General features: G+C 35.7%; 2 protein-coding genes across 15 annotated transcripts in view; one reads left to right on the top strand and one right to left on the bottom strand.

Annotated features, from left to right (window-relative positions):
* Positions 1 to 3: 3 nt before the first annotated feature.
* Positions 4 to 7,037, top strand: LOC128176424 (receptor expression-enhancing protein 5-like). Of its 3 annotated transcripts, none has more exons than XM_052842727.1 (6): positions 4 to 190; positions 1,472 to 1,565; positions 2,237 to 2,375; positions 3,277 to 3,421; positions 4,707 to 4,739; positions 5,765 to 7,037. In XM_052842727.1, exons 1-6 carry the CDS (start codon positions 52 to 54, stop codon positions 5,851 to 5,853), a joined length of 639 nt encoding a protein of 212 aa, XP_052698687.1. In that variant the 5' UTR covers positions 4 to 51; the 3' UTR covers positions 5,854 to 7,037. The 3 variants fall into 3 exon arrangements, with proteins under 3 accessions (XP_052698687.1, XP_052698690.1, XP_052698688.1); XM_052842730.1 differs by lacking the exon at positions 4,707 to 4,739 and adding an exon at positions 3,765 to 3,789 and having other exon boundaries at positions 5 to 190; XM_052842728.1 differs by lacking the exon at positions 4,707 to 4,739 and having other exon boundaries at positions 5 to 190.
* A 2,537-nt stretch (positions 7,038 to 9,574) lies between these two features.
* The window catches only part of LOC128177777 (leucine-rich repeat-containing protein 49-like), a 43,413-nt gene continuing 33,897 nt past the window's right edge, over positions 9,575 to 19,090 (bottom strand). For all 12 annotated transcript variants that reach the window (XM_052844633.1, XM_052844634.1, XM_052844636.1 and 9 more), the window contains 4 exons: positions 17,672 to 17,857; positions 16,971 to 17,080; positions 11,031 to 11,169; positions 9,575 to 10,482 (listed from right to left, as the gene is read on the bottom strand). In XM_052844633.1, the coding sequence (XP_052700593.1) occupies positions 10,282 to 10,482; positions 11,031 to 11,169; positions 16,971 to 17,080; positions 17,672 to 17,857 (636 nt within the window). In that variant the 3' untranslated portion in view covers positions 9,575 to 10,281. The remainder of the gene's footprint in view (positions 10,483 to 11,030; positions 11,170 to 16,970; positions 17,081 to 17,671; positions 17,858 to 19,090) is intronic.

Below are 19,090 nucleotides of genomic sequence, written 5' to 3'. Positions count from 1 at the left end.
GAAGGCTCTTCCTGGTGACGTCATTATTCTAGGTGGAAGACAGTAGTAAAGATGGCAAGCGCTGTTCAACAGAACGTGGAAAATTGGAAAGCCAAGCTAGACAAAGTGTTGCACGAGAAAAATGGATTCACCGATCTTCTTGAAAAGGTGGAGCAGAAGACTGGCGTGCGCAGACTTTACCTTGCAATCGGTAATGTTAATTAATTTGCTTTTATTGCTCTCCGGTGACGTGATCAGTGTTCACTTGAACAGCTGGCCTGTAAATTTCAACATATGTTCCTTATCACAATTTTCTGAATCATTAATGTTTAATAGACTATTTTGAATGAAGTTAGACAATATTAAACTGTTATAGTGACAAACATGAGCTGGAACCTAGAAAAAAAACACGTTTTCTTAGAGTTTGTCCTGGTAGTGAATGAAATCCTTATAGATCACGAGATGACACCGTGACAACGCCTCACCACGTTGTTTTAGCCGGTGTTTTATATTTCTCTTTTTTTTTTATTCATAAACTTGTAGGTTTGATACATCATGCTTGTATTACCATGCATTTCAGTCTTGTATATTTATTTTGAAATCGGTTTCAAAAAAGAGAATAATTGAACTGTTGAAGTACATGTGTATAAGAATATGGCTGTAACAGGTTGGGACCAATTGCCCAAATGGGATTTAAAGCCTGTATGGGATAAGATAGCCGAAATGGGATATGAATTAAAGTGAAAAAAATGAATTTTTTTTTATATCAATCTGCATCAATGTATATCAATACAACTTTTGGTTAGCGAGTTTTCCTATATATTAAAGCCTATACTTTGTATTAAGATTGATCCCCAAGAAGTTTTGGATATACTGAGGGATCAATCTCTGTAATAGTACTGTTACAGGAAAAGTTGCTTACCAAAAGTTGTTACATTTCATCTATTCTAATGCAGATTAAAAAAATTACCATATGCTTTTATTTTTTGCACTTTAAATTTATATCCCATTTGGGATATTATATCCCATTTGGGCGATTGGTCCCAACCTGTTACAGCCATATTCTTGTACACATGTACTTCAACAGTTCAATTATTCTCTTTATGATCATAAGCATCATTTTCCTAAAACTGTACATTAATAATTATAATGATGGGAAAGCAATGAATAGAGTTTATTTTAATTCTGTGAATCCGAGGTCTGTATAAACTAAAGCAAGACCAGATGAATTGTTCAGGGATATAACTGTCACCCTTTGAATCCTGGACTTGATCAAACTTTACAACACAAAACAGGCTGTGTTCGCGTAATGTCTAATGTTAATTAATGAAGCATCCTGTAGCCCTATACACTGACAATATGGAGAAAACAAGCATCATTGATATCAGCTTTAAATTAATTCAACCAGCATTCTTGCTTGCTCAGACTTTAATGTCTTATGATTTTTAAGTTAGAAATATTAATAATAACATTATGATTGTTTCTTTTTTAGGACTCTTTGCAGTAGTGGTTCTGTATTTGATGGTGGGATATGGAGCTCAGTTCCTGTGTAATTTTATAGGCTTTATTTATCCAGCATACACATCGTAAGTAAATGATGAGCAGACTGTCAGGCTTTTTTGTCCACGGATCAATATATCATACATACCATGCAGCAAACTTTTATAGGACCCCTCCTTGAAATCTATGGCTTATGAGATTACTTGTAGGCTGTATTCAACTTGTAGGGTAGTTGTATGAAATTCACACTAAAGAGATTTTAAGAGTGATAACAGCCCTTAGACAAGACTGTAAAATGTGGAAGTTTAATGTCCCCGAGCAAAAATTAAGCATTTACAGCTGAGTGGACTAAAATAAAGTGTCACTGCAGGCATATTATAATAAGCTCAGTCAGATTTGAACCCCTGACCCCAAGGTCACTGTCCTTGTGATGACCTCTGATGGCATCACACAGGATTTCATTTATCCTAGAGCCCATTCATACATGTTCTTCTTGCACAGATCCGTGCATCACTGTGTAATAACTATAATAATTGGTAGCACACCTTGATACTAAGTATTACTGTATCAGCTGTTTTTTACGGGTTTCAGTCAGGATAATACAGATATCCAATTTCCATTCAATGCATTGATGAACAAAAAGCACACATCAAGTATTAGAATAATTTTTTTTTACATAATTGTGGATAAACAACCTTTGAGTTGGACTGTGTATGTTTTCTCTGTGACGTACACTAACATCAGACAATGTTTACAGATTTAAGGCCGTAGAATCCACCAACAAGGACGACGACACGGTCTGGCTGATCTACTGGGTCGTCTACAGCTTTTTCGCTCTCCTAGAATTCTTTACTGACATCTTCTTATTCTGGATTCCCTTCTACTGGCTTCTGAAGGTAAGTGTGCAGGGATTGGCTGGTTACACTACATCCACAGAGCCAATCACGTTCACTCGTTTACCTCTCCCTCTATGGTAAGTGTGCAGGGATTGGCTGGTTATACTACATCCACAGAGCCAATCATGACTCATTTACCTCTCCCTCTATGGTAAGTGTGCAGGGATTGGCTGGTTACACTATATCCACAGAGCCAATCATGACTCGTTTACCTCTCCCTCTATGGTAAGTGTGCAGGGATTGGCTGGTTACACTATATCCACAGAGCCAATCATGACTCGTTTACCTCTCCCTCTATGGTAAGTGTGCAGGCATTGGCTGGTTACACTATATCCACAGAGCCAATCATGACTCGTTTACCTCTCCCTCTATGGTAAGTATGCAGGCATTGGCTGGTTACACTACATCCACAGAGCCAATCATGACTCGTTTACCTCTCAATCTATGGCTCAACAGTCTTATTTCAAACTGCTTGATCAGATTAATTTCTCAGGGTTCTCTGTGAGTCTATTTACTGTGCAGAAGCTCCAGAGTTCTTTTTATACCAGTGTAAATCATTTAGTGGTACATTATACAACTTCTTAACACCACAGTAATTTTCTTTACACTTTAAAAAGATCTGCTGCTTTTTGAAGGTTCAGCTTAGAAAACAAGAGTAGATTTGTTCTGGAAAAATCTGAATGCAAGTTAAAATTAAATAAGTCTTTGTCTATCCTTATGTTAACAATAGGTATTGTTTGTCTGGCATTACAATGGAATGGCATTGATCTCTGAAAGCATTGTGCTACAGTGGAATGATAAGTGATGGAGAACCCTGATTTTCTCCTTGTGCATCAGTATGGCCTGTTTGTTAAGGACATTTTGTTTTCCATCCATCACTTGATGGTCTCTCTGTTTTCAGTGCATCTTCCTTGTCTGGTGTATGGCTCCTACATCCTACAATGGCTCCCAGGTCATCTACTACCGATTTATTCGGCCGTTCATCCTCCGATACGAAAAGAAGATCGACAGCGCCGTGGATCGGGCCAGCGAGGCCGCTAGAGAAGGTAAGGGAGGCGACCGAGTCGGAGTGAATGTACTTTGTCCTGTGCATATAATTTCATTATTCCTTAGTTCGTGAGACACGTTATTCACTGTGCATCTAAATGTCTTTTACGTAATCGCTGCATACCAATAAATGTCCCAGATCTAGATACATGTATTAAAAAAACTAAGATTCAGTGTTTTTTCTGCTTCAGCTATTTTTACTAAATAGTTCAGTTTCATGATTTGTGAAATTCATCATAAAGAATTCCTCTCTCTTTATGATGTTTGACAATACATGTATAAGAAATTGAATGTACATGTACTAAATATTATTGGTGCATTTTTGGTCAAATCTTTATTTAGTAAAAAAGAAGATGAAATAAGGCAGGTATAACTTTACTCAGTCCCCATACTGCTAAACAGACCACCGTGTGTTGCACTTTGTGTTTGTAATCAGCAGAGTTGTCGAAAACTGTTGGTTCTAAAGGCTGGTTAATAAAAAACTTTATTAAAAACACTGGTAATACTAGCCTATTAAGATTTTTGGTACAATGTGTTCTTTTCAGGATATTTTATTTTACAACTGGTGTTAAATATTATGATCTGTCAATTTTCCTTTGGACTGATTAGCACTAACAATCTACCAACTGATAAATTTATTAGTATCTTTCAATAAAGTTTTGAAAAAAAATTACACATCGTCTACTAGCTCCAATTATCATAGAAATCTTGGATGAAAATATCTTTAAATTCACAAATAAAAAAGGAACTTGGAAACATGCAATTTTATTGATCTAATGAGAGAAAGAAATTTCACTAGTCAGTAGAGAACAGTTGACATTATACTATGGAATCATTAGATTTCGTAGTGGCTCACTTTTCGTGGAATTCATGGGTACCTCTCATCCATGAAATAACATCCTCCACAAATTGATAAATTAGGGTAATAAAGTCATATTTCCTTTTATAGATATATAAGAATACACAAAATTACGTCCCCACGAACCTGTAAAATTTAAGCCATCCACAAAAATTGGCCCCCACGAAATTTAATGATTCCACAGTAGTTTCTGGTCTCAAAGAAAGTTGTTCAGTTTGACAAGACCTTTGAAATTGACAGACCAAATGTGCGACACTGTTTAATTTTTTCGACAACTCTGGTTCCCGGTGTAGTTTGTGTGGATTCTTATATAAACAAAAAGTCTCACATGCAAGCTTTGCTCTAAACTCATTCACTAAATTGGTTCCCAGTCTGTGTTGATCGCTAGGCTCTGTTTAATATGAGTGTTTTCTGTGCTTATTAAGTTTTTGGCCTAGCCTTCAGAGCCACACAGAACGGTGAGTTACACAATGCCATGATTGTTTCATCCATCTCACACCCAGCATCCAACGGCTTGATGATCTCGCAAAAAATATATCTAAAAAATAATGTAACGGCATTCTAGGAGACTGTTCCTGGCATTTCTGCAATTACCAATACAGGATACTATTATGCCTTTTGCAAAATTTTCATAGAAATAAAATGTACAGACATGATTTTACACTCATTGGCATAGATAATATACATGTATTAATGTACAGATATTGCTGTGCTTTTTATCGGAGTATGATCAAGTGCTGGATTCTCAGTTCCTGCACCATTTTGTTGTTATTTTCAAAGCTTTGGTTTGCATGCTTTAATTGTTTCTGTGTTCCGACCATTAGTCACCTTCAATATGTTTTTCCCGTACAATTGTTTCAAAATTGAGGGGAATAAAGAAAAGGAACTATTAACTTAATGGGGTTTTTTTGTTGTTGGAGTAAAGCATTGCCTAGTTTTAAGTTCTCAACTTTAAATTGCACAATATTTTGGGGACAGCATTTAGTTTTCAGCATCATGCAAGTATCACTATATGGTGCACTATATGTTGGCCACTTACTCAATAGATGGGGAGATTTGTTTGTCTTAAAAATGATACATGAATGTACTTAAATGCTAATAATGTACTAGATTATTCAAATATCATATACATTTACCGGTATGATAAAATTATATAGCCCCAGCCCACGGAAACTCATTCTGAAATGTTTGGAATGATCAGGTCCCACGGTCACCAACTTTCCCCAAGTTAATACTCAGCCTCAAGTCTGAGTTTTTACATGTACCTCAAATGTTTGTACTTTCTTTTAAGAATTTGAGTTGAGGACTGAGTTAAGTGCTTCGAAAATGTTGGTGACGGTGGGGCCCGTATTCATACTCGAGTATTCAAAAAGTGAATGATAAGAATTTATTTAACTGTCAAGTGTAAGTTTGGGTTAAAAGCATCACAAAGAAGCGTGTAAATTTATTTAACTCTAAAATCTTGTTTTTATTTGTTTAACAGCTGGGGAGGTGGCCAAGGACATGGCTAATGATGCGGCAGCTGATGCAATGAAGAAACAGTATTTAGATAACTCTGCCAAGACCGATTAAAGAATCGTGTCCACCTAACCTCACGACTTTAGTTTGACTTTATCCTAACTCCTTGTACCATCTTTCTCTGACAGCTTAATTCTACCCGTTTAAATATTCTGTTGATTTTTTGTTTGACATTCTGTGCAATACATCAGAAAGATTTGGAGAATCGCAGACTCTACGAAGCATTGTTATTGTGTGATTTGAGTACAGACCGATGTGTTCATACTTGATTGATGGAGTGCCGCTAGGAATCTCTCTCTTTGTTAAACATAATTCACTCCCAGGGTATCTACCAACAGTCCTTGTTTACAGTTTTAATTCCTGACAGAGACTTTTGTTTACTTTGTTGCTCAATTCTGATTGTATAGTGGGTTTATATAGTGGTATTTTTCTTCACATATCCAAAATGATTCTTTGCACTAACCGTTGCATATCCGTTAGCGAGACTACGTGGATAATCTTCATACACGTGTACTGTGATCCGATTGTCATATTAGCAGTTTTTCCTTACTACATTAGACCTCCATTTATATCCGTCTAGTCTACAGAGTTTTGTTTTCAATCAAATATTTTGATGTTGTACATTAATTTGTAATTAATACTCTAAGCATTAGAAGTGGATAATTTATGATCGGCAGACTTCACATTATACCATTGTTACAGCTCTCCTTGCCCGCGGGCTGTATGGCATACCGTGTTAACTAGTTATTTTCTATTGTACAGATTTTTATCCCTTTTTGGTGAAAATATGATTCTAATTTTGTTTATCAATAATATTGAATATTTATGAATAATATTGTGAAATTTTGTATAATTTAATAATTTAAAATTTTTAAAAATATTTGCATGCAGTGATTTGTACATCTAACTGTATATATAGAACCTATTTATTGCTGTTTGAGCTTCTATGAACCTTGCAAATTATTTACCTCTCAACATTCCCTATTCATTATCACTTGTAAAGAATTTTGGAAGAACTATGATTTTTAAAATTCACTAGAATGGCTAGAATTGAAAACAACTGGAGTTGCCCAAGTTTTTTGGCATATTCTTTACCAATACAGGTGTGTTCAAAAGTCTACTGAAGTTTCACATTTTGATTCAGAAAGTTTACAGAGGATATCAATCGACCACCCAATGTCCATTACTGTTGTATAAATATATCAACTAGTTTAATAAATTCTCTAGAAAACATGTCATTTTGTTTTTATCAATGAGTTTTTATTCTTATCCCTGAATAACAAGAGACTAAGATGACAGGAAGTACATGTGTTTGTCAGTTGAGCTAGGAAGTTGGTGATACTAATCTCTGTGTTTCGATATTTAACTAAAATATTCAGCCAGAAAAAGTTACGGATACAAGGAAGCGTCTGGCTGGAAGATTTTAACCCATATACCCTTATTTTAGCAAAGGGCATTGGAACAAAAGGGGCATGTACTGAACAGTGCTCTGACCTTGACCTACTTCAAGGTCAGTTTAAACCCTTACCCATTGGCATTCTTAGGATCACCTAAGCTAGAGTGGGCTGAAAGAGAGTGCTACAAACAAGTAATAGATCACTTTCAGACCGGGATAATATTTGCAAGGCAGCTGTTGAAATAAGGATATGATACTGAATTGATAAAGATTTATGTGTTGTAATGCACGCATAGAAAACAAACCAGAGACTTCCTGTTATTCATTATTGACATACAGCATCCTTGTTGGGTTGCAGCAGGAAGTGAATCTTGTGTAAATGAGCTTAAAAGTGTCAAAAAAAAATTAAGTCGGTGGATTGCGGTGGGGGGCTGTTTTCTAATACAAGAGTACAAAAAATTCAGTCGGTGGTGGGTTGTCTACTGAGTGTTTGTCAATAACTTGACCATGTAGGATTCATCATATTCATAAAATCCTCTATTATCCAATGCTTTTACAATTAACTTGAAATCTGCTACAAGAGGTAAAACATTTGAATGAATAGATGATAAATAAGAGATTTCTGTTGCATTTACAAGTATACATGATGTGTGTCAATTGTCACTACTTTCTTAAAATGTGATGTATATAGTTACATGTACATGTGTATGTGCAGGATATAAAGTGGTTGCTGAAGATAAAGTTGGCAATCTGCCAGAACTTTAGCAGTGTCAAGGTCATTACATGTATGACTTCATTGTCCATCAACAACAACACAGCTGATGTTTTTCTCAAATTTATTTTACAAGGGTAACATCCCTTTAATAATAAATAACATTCATACACACATCCTTGCTTGCATACAAATGTGCAGAGAAAAATAACATCATGTTGAGCCTAGAGCACAGACAAATAATGCAGACTGGATTCAGAACTGTTTGGATATAAAATTTAACAAAATGTTTACTGCCATTGACACAGATGCCAATACAAGCCTGTGTTTATTATAACTATAATTTCTGTGAACAGTACATGTAAGAGTAACTCATTAAACGGACATCCACAACCTACAATATTTCCTCTTCTGATCTGTATCTTAGGCTATCCAAAGTTAATTCTTTGTTTAACGTTACCCGCACATGTAGGTTTAAGAGAAATTGTTGTTTAAATAAATACAAACCCCCATTTAAAGTTTTATCTTTTCAAGATTGTTTAACTTTTTGTAACTAAAAAACTAAACTACAATTTATAAAACGGTTAAGACACATACTGGCTTACTTATAGAACACTTGATGGAATTGTCTGTATCTGACAGGAACAGTCATTAAACAGTATACATGTATCTTGAATACTCATAGTATTGTATTTAAATGTAAATGAATGAAAATCGCTTGTCTGAAAATTTTATTTGTTTTTATTTTATCGCCCTCCCACGTAGGTTTGTCATTTTGAAGTTGACGTTAAATGTAGAATTAACTTTGCACAGCCTTATATGTGTTATGTAAGAAAAAAACTGCATTAAAGTTTAGTCTTTCCGACTGAACCCTCTGCAATATATTCATGCACATCAGGCAGAAAGCATTTGCTAAATGTAGCATTGCCTGAGAAATTAGCAAAGGGTAGTTCTTTTCGTCGACTAAATTATTATAATTATCAAAGGTTACAAGATACCGGTAGTTATACCATTAACTTAAGAAACCTCATTTTTTCTACTTAAAATAATTTACAAATATTCTGTCATAAAAAACATAACTCCAATCAATATCTATGTAATTTACATGTAATGTATATTTTGTTCCATGTAATGACTGAAATTATATTTAATAATTGCATTTTTTTGTAAAACATGCAATTTTTGTGTAATTACAAGGACTTTCTTTGCATACCTACATAAACATGTATATAACTCTTGTGAAACTACATGTACTTTGTGAAGGTACATGTAATTATGTGTCAACAACATGTAACATTACACTCCTGAGTAAGTACCGGTACATGTAATTCTGAGTAACTTTATTAAATTATGTGTACTAAATACTAATTCTTCGTAACTACATTTATTTTCACAACACTGTGTAATTAAATTTTGTTGCATGTAAAAGAGTGCATGTAATTTGTTGAACATTGTAGAATGTGAAACTCTGCAGCAATTTTCTTTAGAGTTACCTCTCCTTACATACACAATGGGCTTCTATTGATTCCAGCTAACACCTCCCAGCCAAGCCATTACATACACCCACCCACACACTTACAATACATTCTAAACCCCACAAAATTCATTCTTACATACCTCATTAACCCTAATTATTACATGTAATTAAAGCAACAACTATTTCCATGGATCTCTATAAATATTATATTTGTTGGCACAAGACATTTTAACAGTTGTAGTGATGAGGGTACCCAGTCTTTGCTGTATAGTACAGTTTATGGTGGAGCCCTGACAAGAGATACTGAGGGTACAGAACCACATGTATTACAGGGCAGACTGGAAAATAAAGAGGTCCCATTTAATAAATAGCATCTGCTGCACCACCCAGCTGCACCACAGCAACAGACACTGAAGGTGGGAACCGGACAATATTGACATTCTAAGCATGAAAGACATGGTTTCCAAATCTGGCTGACATAAATTGTTGATATTGATAAAGTTGAGATGCATGTTATGCATGGCACTAAGTAAAAAGTCAGATTTCCAATTCACTTTCCCTTCAAATCTCTGGACACAAGAACAAATGTGTCCTGAGAAAAACACCACATGCATTGAGCCTGCTTCCAAACGATGCCCTTTGTTCACAATCACAGCTTCTATCAAGGTCTTTCCAAACAGAAAGTCTACCCCTGACATGGCTGCTTCCAAAAGCTTTGATCCTCCAGAATCAGTGACCCAGAACTATGGCTCTTAGGGTAACTCCATCCCTGAACATTTAACGCACAGTATCTCACTATCTCCATCCTGAGAATTCAAACACAGATTTTCCTGAATTCCACGGCTATAGTGAATTCCTTTGGCGTGATTGCATAACAACACTATGTCTGGGAAAGCACTAACTTTTCTCCAACTCCTCCAGACATTTCTTCATGTAGCCCTGCATATCGGACATGTCTGTCACTGCACTGTACACCATTTCATGGAAAATTAACGGCCATTGTTTCAGAAACTCATTTCGCTTTTTGTCTGTGAAAACTGTTTCTTTTGTTATTTCACTAATGTAGGTCCTGGCAAATTGTCTCTTGTTTGAAGAATCCTGCAAACAGAAATAATGATAAATTTGCAGACCTCAAAATATCTGAAATAATAATTATTACATATATAACAAACAGGTTAAAGTGGGTTATTTTTTGTCAATTTTGTGCTTTTTGACTGGTCCAGAGATACTTCCATGTACACCTCAAATATATAGACTTTGATTTAGATTTCCTTATTTGGGATTGCCACAAACCTTCGTTCACTAATGTCAAATTAACACACAGTCAGCAATGCCATATATCATGGAATCATCATTGTTTGTGGGGGAACAATGTACATGGCTTTTGTTTGTAAACTTGCCTATGAATTTACATCCCCATGAACCTATGCACAATCATTTGTTTAATATTTATCAAAATAATACTGATTTTACTACCAACGAAATTACGTCCCAACAAACCAGAATAATGATGGCTACCCACGAACATTGACCCAACGAATAAAAATGATACAATAGTTTCCTCTTTGTAACAAGTTGTGCAAGGGAATAACAAGGATAACACAAAGACAAGCCCTGTTTGTCACCTGACCCTGCCACCAACGTACCTGTGACTTTGAGGCCACCGATTCCTTGGTTTGGTAGGTGAGTCCCGATCGCCCAACAAACTCGCCCTGAGCTTTGTCCAGTTTTCCCTCCAGAATTTTCTTGGACTTGTCCTCACTCATTGCCAGCAGCTGCTTCCTCCTGTATAGCAGTAAAAAAATGTCATGATTAGAAAAAAAAGTCATAACTAAATCTTACTATTGAAAAAATATTATACAAGTACCAACTAGAGTAGAGTCACATATCTCAGCTAACTGCTTTTTTGGGGGTCTCAGTTCAAAAGTGAAAGTAATCTTTGATATTTTCCTTTATTATAATTTTTGAATTCAATTCATGAATCAAATTTTAAATGAGAATATTATTGTTAAACATTTTTGTACTAAAAAAAAAAAACACCCCACAAAAATCCAGAGATCTATGCTTTTAGGTTAAAGGAGACTCTACTAGAAAATTTTCTGTGACAACATTCCAATATTCATAAATTTTCTGGTATAGAGACATCAACAACCAAATTGTATGGAAACAACTGATAAGTTTCACCAAAACATTCACTATTAGGGCAATTTGATAAAAACTCACTGAAACCCAATTAAAGACAGGAGTCAATTTTTATGAGAGAGAGAGAGAGAGAGAGAGAGAGAGAGAGAGAGAGAGAGAGAGAGAGAGAGAGAGAGAGAGAGAGAGAATGTATATAGTGATATACTCATATACATCTTGCTTGCAAACCAATATTGAATTGAAAAAAAGGTATATGACAAAATAAAACAGAGGGCAACCTGAAGGATGTGCATAGAGAATTTAAACATAGGGTACTTTAAGTAGGTAACTGCTGATAATTGATGTCAACATTCAGTGTCAGGCAATGCCTATAAATACAACTGATCTTGAAAGACAAGAAAAAAGGGAAACAACTCAGCTTATTACTTATCATAACAATAGTCTACAAGGGAGATAACTAGGATGGGGAACCAGTCATGTGATCTAGGGAGAGGAGGTTAACATTAAAGTGTATTATGTAATTGTTTTGAAATGAAAATAAGCATTCATTGTGGACATTTTAAAATTTTACAATCATCAAGTCCTGGATATGTCACTTAGCTGACAACAAAACAACGAGAAAGGAATGTTTGTAATCAAAGACGACCCTCAGCTGTTGGCCTCACCCAGAACCAGCGTGACAAATGGGTACAACTGATCCAAGTCTTCCTATCACACAGATCATCTAGTGCTTTAACACAAACATTCTCTACAATGCTTTTCATGTTAAACCTAAATCATAAGAAATGGATTTTCTGATCATTAGCTATTTAGGTCAGAAAATCTATGTGACACTTTATTAAATGAGTAAAAAACAAATTAGTTCTTGAACTAATCAATGTAATATTAAACAATTCTAGAGATAACAAGTCAATTAAACTGGTAAAACTCTTGTTTCTAAATATTCCACTACTTTTTATCATGACTAAATTCTTGCACATTTTTAATAAAATTGTTTTAAAATGTGTTTTATGGATCTGCAAATTAAATTCATGATGTTTAGATAGATCATTAATTGTAACACAAAGGCCTGCCCATTTATTTCTCCAGAGGCACTATCTGATGTACACGGAACTGTAAGCTTAGAGCTATATCAGGGCCATTTAAACAGTTTAAAGCCCCGCAGACCCCGCTGTGTATTGACTGAGAAATGTTACAATGGAACCAAGGTGTCACATTCTGCACTGTTACCATATTGAAAATGTTTTTTTTGCAATATTATTTTTTCTTATAACATGGTTGGCTCTATCTATTATTAATATTAAGCAAATATTAATTGTTTCAATAACTTTCAACGATGCTGTCAAAATTTTCTTGCAGCATTTGACTCAAATGGTGTCATTTTTACAAAATTTTGAAATAATTTAAGTCTTAATGTTAAAATAATTTTATCTTGACAAGGAGAAAAGAATCCCCCAAAGACAACTGATGCCCCCTGTAACTTACACCCGAGGTTTTTCAGTCCTCTCGACCGCCGGAGCCAGTGGCTGTGTGTGAACCTCTATCAGTTTCAATGAGACCTTCATCTCAGCCAGAGACTCGAAGTTCTGTAACTGGGTTGGCTCAGGGGAATGCCCCCACACGTTCCGACTCAGTTTGGGCCGCCCAAAGCTGTACCCACTACAGATCGTACTCCTGAGGGTGGGGGAGGAGTGACCCAGGGTTGGGGTCACCGACCAGCTCCTCCGTAGCCTCGGTTTGGCTTTAATCTCCATCTTTGTGCTGTTGATGGCGGCAATGTTGGCGAGGGGCGACCCCATTTTCTTGTGACTCACTACCTCTTCTGGAGGAGAGCCACGCTTGGGAAGGAACCCCACATTCATCTTGATGAACATCAAATCATCGGGGGGACGCATTCTTTCTTTATCAGCCGACATCGGGGTAAATATCTGCTCAATCCAATCACAACATTATCTTCTGATTTAACAAATTTCATTGTGAATCTTACAAATCCTTTGCTAAGAGTGAGAAGTTCACACAATCGCTCTTATCCCACACAGAACACAAGTCTGATCTATAGTCTTGCTGAGAAGTAACAAATCACTTCTTTAAAAATCAACATAGAACAAAATTCGTTCTTCAGAACAGAAAAACACAAGACAGAAAAGGCCATCAAAGTATCTGGCAAAGCTAAAATTCTACACAAAACATCGAGTCCTCCCACAAAACCCCAAGTCCTCCGACAAAAGGAGCTGCATCAAGCCTATCCATTCTCCATTGTTTAGGTGTTGAATTGTTCAAAGAACTGCGAACTCCAACAAACAAATGCTGGTTTGGTTCTGTAGAAGTCTGCAGTGTCAGTAGATTGTGGTCTGGTGTCTTGGATAGACCCCAGTGTTACACAGAACACAAGTGACAGATCGGCCCCGCTCACACAGAGACGAGCTCTGCTGAAATGCTATCTCTCTCCGATCTCAATGTTATCATACCCAGCGCTCTGTTGTGATAACTCGTAATCGACGCGGTTATCTGCGGTCCGTGGGATTACCAATCAAAGGGTCCCGGGATGACTCCACACTCGGCCATGGGATTCCATTAGATCAGAACAATTGCCCAACAAACCGCCTTCTTACACAGTTGCTGATCGCTTTTGCATATAAGTATCTACAGTTTGTTCATAGGGTATTTAAAAATTTTCAACTGCTTGGCACTTTGGTAATTGTGTGTAGACTTATTGCACTCTGTATAAACATCGCCAGACAAGCCGTGTGTTAATGGGAAAAAACCCATTGTTACTCCTCGGATTGTACAAGAACATTTAGCACCTCTAATGTATTCTTCCCGTATTTTAATGATATCACATGACTTCACAAAGTGGACCAAAAACTTAGATACTTATAATCCAATTCATTTAAATATCATTGTGTTTTGTGATCAACTTGGTAAAATAAACATTGAAATTAAATGTTTTATTATTGTTACACTTATATAAAAAAGATTCCAGCTTGACAGCAGCACAAGAGCTCATTAATTTTTCCTGGTAATTACACATATTCGCTTTCTGATAAGGAGGTGTTACTGTAATAATCGGGTCTTTTTGTGTGCATGAGAGGCAGGGCTTACTAAGTGCTCCCTATCTGTGATAGATGTCCCAGAATGCTTTTTTCCCTGATTAATGCCCAGCGTGAACCACGCAGTCAAAAAATAACACGAAGCTCAGGGCAAACAATGTCATTTATCTTGCCTGCCAAAGTCTGATACAGAAAACCTTATTACCAAAAACTTTCTTTTTTAATCAATACTCAATTGATTTTTATATCTTAAGCTTTCAGCAGAGGAATCAAAATTGTCTTCATGTAACACCTGTATTTTTTAGATAAGCAAATGAAATACCAGTTTTTATATCATGACAAGATGCTTCAAACATTTGTTAAAAAAGACACAATAAAAGCAGAAAGGTTCTCCTAAAAGTTCTTGTAAAACCTGGTACAATGTGACAATGTGTTCATGAGGTACCTGAAATCAAAGTCTCTTTACAACTAGACAACTGGTTTTTTGGTTGAATGAAATTCTGTTTCAAATGTGCTGACTTCGACCACCCTGAAGGTTTCAGAGATGTTCCTATTTGTATTACTTGTTTAAACAGACGTCACTTAACACAAATGGTGACACCAACAGTAACCAGGGCAATCTTGTTCAACAACCAATGAAATATTGGATATAAGTTCACACATGACCACAACCTCAGCACCTAGGATTAAAATATGCTTAAGTATTTTTTGTCCCTGTCTATAGCACAAGTATATGTTAACCTTCAGTAAAGTTATAGTGGTAATCTGAGTCTTTTGGTGGTACATGTCTAGTAATATTTTCTTACAAACAGAAAAGGAATGGAATATTCCATAACACTTCTAACCTGAACTTATTTCTATAGGTAAAAGACAGATGTTGGTGTATAATGGATACTAGTAAATCAAACAGATTTGTATGTGGTTTTATTAAGAGTAGATAATTCACACCTTTATCAGAAATGATGCCACAATTTATAAATCCTGTGTGTGATTGTGGAAGAGAAGATGTGAACATGATATGACACCCATTTAGTGGGCTGTCACAATTTATGATATGACATATGCTGTAAGAATGTATGAAACATGTATTATTGATGCAATATCACATGATATGACACATGTTGTATTGGTGTGATTCACATTGAATTTCATATACCAGATGTTTATGTGATGACACATTTAAGAAATAAACAACGTTATTTAGTGAACATGGCGTTATGAATAGCAATTGCTCTGCTGGCATATTTTCCATGATGCGCGCTAGCCAACAGAGCAGTTGCTATTCATAACGCCATGTTCACTAAATAATTGTTGCTTATTACTTCTATTGCATTTTACCACTTGATATTTAGCTATTGCATCAAAAATAAACATTCAGACTGCAATGTATTTTTTTAATTCACATATTAGATTTGTTAACAGAATCAATGATATGTTAAAACAGTTATTCCTTTAAAATGTTATTATGACATGTTTTAATCATAAATCATCAATTTTATGGAGTAAGAGAAAAACATATGTATCGTATAGTGGTTTAAATCTATAACATCATGGAAAAGTATATGACGTCACGCTTCTATGACATCTTAATATACACAGTGCAATTGCAATTGCAATTATAGAAAAATAATTGCAGTTCCTCCGAATGGACTTACAGTGGGAAAGAACAATGGATATGCAAATATTATCATATATTTGCATATGCATTGTTCTTTTACACTGTAAGTCCATACGGAGGAACTATAATCACAATTGCTCTGTCTGTATACTATGACGTCATAAAGGTGTGACATCATATACTTTTCCATGACGTTATAGATTTAAACCACTATACGCTACATGTGTTTTCCTCGAACTCTATAAAATTGATGTATTTTATTAAAACATGTCTTATAATAACATTTTAAAGGAATTAGTATCAGTGAGATGTCACATGATATGGAACCTGTTGTGTGGACATGATGTCACATGATATGACACCTGTTGTGTGGGTAAGATGTCACATGATATGACACCTGTTGTGTGGACATGATGTCAAAGGATATGATACCTGTTGTGTGGACAAGATGTCACATGATATGACACCTGTTGTGTGGGTAAGATGTCACATGATATGAAACCTGATGTGTGGGTAAAATGTCACATGATATGACACCTGTTGTGTGGATGTGATGTCAAATGATATGACACCTGTTGTGTGGGCTAAATGTCACATGATATGAAACCTGTTGTGTGGACATAATGTCACATGATATGAAACCTGTTGTTGGGGCTTAATGTCACATGATATGACACCTGTTGTGTGGGCATGATATCACAACCATATGACACTAGTTTTACAGCTTTGATGTCACAACCATGACACCTGTTCTAAAGCGATGAAGTCATAAATACCTTGTCTCGCCGATGAGTGACAGCAGCCGTGACTGGGGGAGCTGCGAGGTTGTAATGTGAGACACCGGTCCAAATAACTTTTCTGCATTAACAATATCTGCCGCTGATATCTAGAGAGAAAAAAAGTCAAACTTGCAATTGGATTTGGAACAGTTGGCAAACATTAGTTAAGCAGAATTGATAAAACGTTTCCCTTCCCCACCTACTTAATTATGCCATTATTTTTTTTAAATGTTTAAAGTGATAATCATTGAAACAACAGGCCCCACAAGTTCACAACAGACAATCATTTTCAAAACCTAAAGCCTGTCACATTTTATTTTCTTTTAGGATTTAATATGACAATCAAATTCCTACTTTAAATCTCTGAGTGTTTATAAACTCTGACAGCATAGATATGTCCCACAGGAGGTATGTGATTCACATTATATTTTTGCATCAGGAGTGAAACACAAGGCCCATGGACCTAGAAAGCACACCCGTTACTGTAGATTCCTCATTAAATCTGAGGAACTCACATTCGCGTAAAATGGAGAAAAACTCCCTTGCAAACTTTTATAATATTGCTTATATTTTTTTATCTATATAAAATTATAACAAAGTATTGTGTATGCAATTTGTTACAAACTGACAGAATTGTGAAATTTAAGTACTCCCTTAAGATAAGGATTGTACAGCAGACACAGATGCATTGTTTGTACCTCGACATCGTTGATTTTCTTCAGAGCAAAGTGCGCCAGTCTGAAGATGATGTACATGCGCCACAAGGTGAACTTGGTGATTGGATTGCCGTCCAGGTCAATGTTCAGATTATCCAGTCTCCTAACCCCAGAGAGCGCGTTTATCTGAACCAGGGAGCGGATGTTGGTAGAACTGAATGTGATGGTCTACAATCACAAGAAATAATGTAGATTCCTAAATGAACAAGAGAAATTATTATCCTCATTAAGAGTCAGTTTATCTACAATAATAAGAAATAATGTAGATTCCTAATTATAAACTAGAAATAAATACATGTAACGCCATGAAAATCACAAAATAAACAGCTCAGCCTACAGCAAATATTAAATTAGCAAAGTGAATTAAGACTATTGATTGATCAATTTGTGTCCTGCAAGACCCAGTCGTCTTACATGAAACTTTAATCCCAATCTTTAATAACCTTGATGTACGATCAACTTATTTGTTGTTTTTTTTCAAACGCCCAATCATTCATCCAGCAAATTTTGTTTTGACGCCCACACACTTAATTAAACTCACTCAATTTTCAGGCAGAGTCATTTAATATCATGAACTAAACATTCAAGTCAACAATTTCAAACCCACTGCCTGATTAAATTACCAACTGTCTTCCAATGCTACTATAAGATTCAAAATCTCAACATCAATATGGTATCATTAAATTCTCTGGAATAGATAGATATCAAACAAAAAGAACCAGGTATTAACTAATGTTATATAGAGAACTTTGTTCACAACAGAATAAGAATAACATACTAAAGACATAACACTCCAATCACTGACAGACTATCACACAGTAACTAAATCTATATAAATATACCTAGAATCAGAATTATATCACTCCAACTAAAATAATCATAAAACTATTCCATGAACACTGGGTACCAAGAACTATTTTGATACCAGGGTCTTTACCAGTCTGAAACACATGACATGTTACAACCACAAACCTCTAATTTGGAACTGTAATCAAGCATTCACAATCTGTAGATATACACAGAATGATCTTAGATAAGGATTCCCATAATTCATTACATCAAACTCAAGCAGTGGATATATATACTAACCAACAATACAGAAACTGTCCAAATCGTCCGGATAAAACACTGTAATCCAAACACATGGTCGTCGCTGAATCCATCGCAAAAAAAAAACGACAAATTTATTTCACCACAGAGAGGTACTATTTGGGTCCCTCATTGACAGAATCAGTTGTTGTGATTTAATCAAATCAACCCTTGGGGATCGTAATATGAACCCTGGGAATCTAAGGCAGAGTTCCACTGTAATCCAACTCAGGACAGCCATATATGGGGGAGAATAAGACCGAGGCAAATCTCGAAGAATTAAAGGATTAAGGCATAAAGCATGCATGGATT

Source organism: Crassostrea angulata, chromosome 3, assembly GCF_025612915.1.
Source record: "Crassostrea angulata isolate pt1a10 chromosome 3, ASM2561291v2, whole genome shotgun sequence".
In the NCBI taxonomy this organism is placed as follows: Eukaryota; Metazoa; Mollusca; class Bivalvia; order Ostreida; family Ostreidae; genus Magallana; species Magallana angulata.
Note: the sequence above shows the minus strand (reverse complement) of the source record. Positions and strands in the feature narration are given on the sequence as shown.

Coding starts and splice junctions, on each gene's coding strand:
- LOC128176424 (XM_052842727.1), top strand. CDS start 52: ATGGCAAGCGCTGTTCAACAGAACGTGGAAAATTGGAAAGCCAAGCTA. Junction 2,376..3,276: donor CCTTCTACTGGCTTCTGAAG/GTAAGTGTGCAG, acceptor CTCTGTTTTCAG/TGCATCTTCCTTGTCTGGTG. Junction 4,740..5,764: donor CTTCAGAGCCACACAGAACG/GTGAGTTACACA, acceptor TTTGTTTAACAG/CTGGGGAGGTGGCCAAGGAC.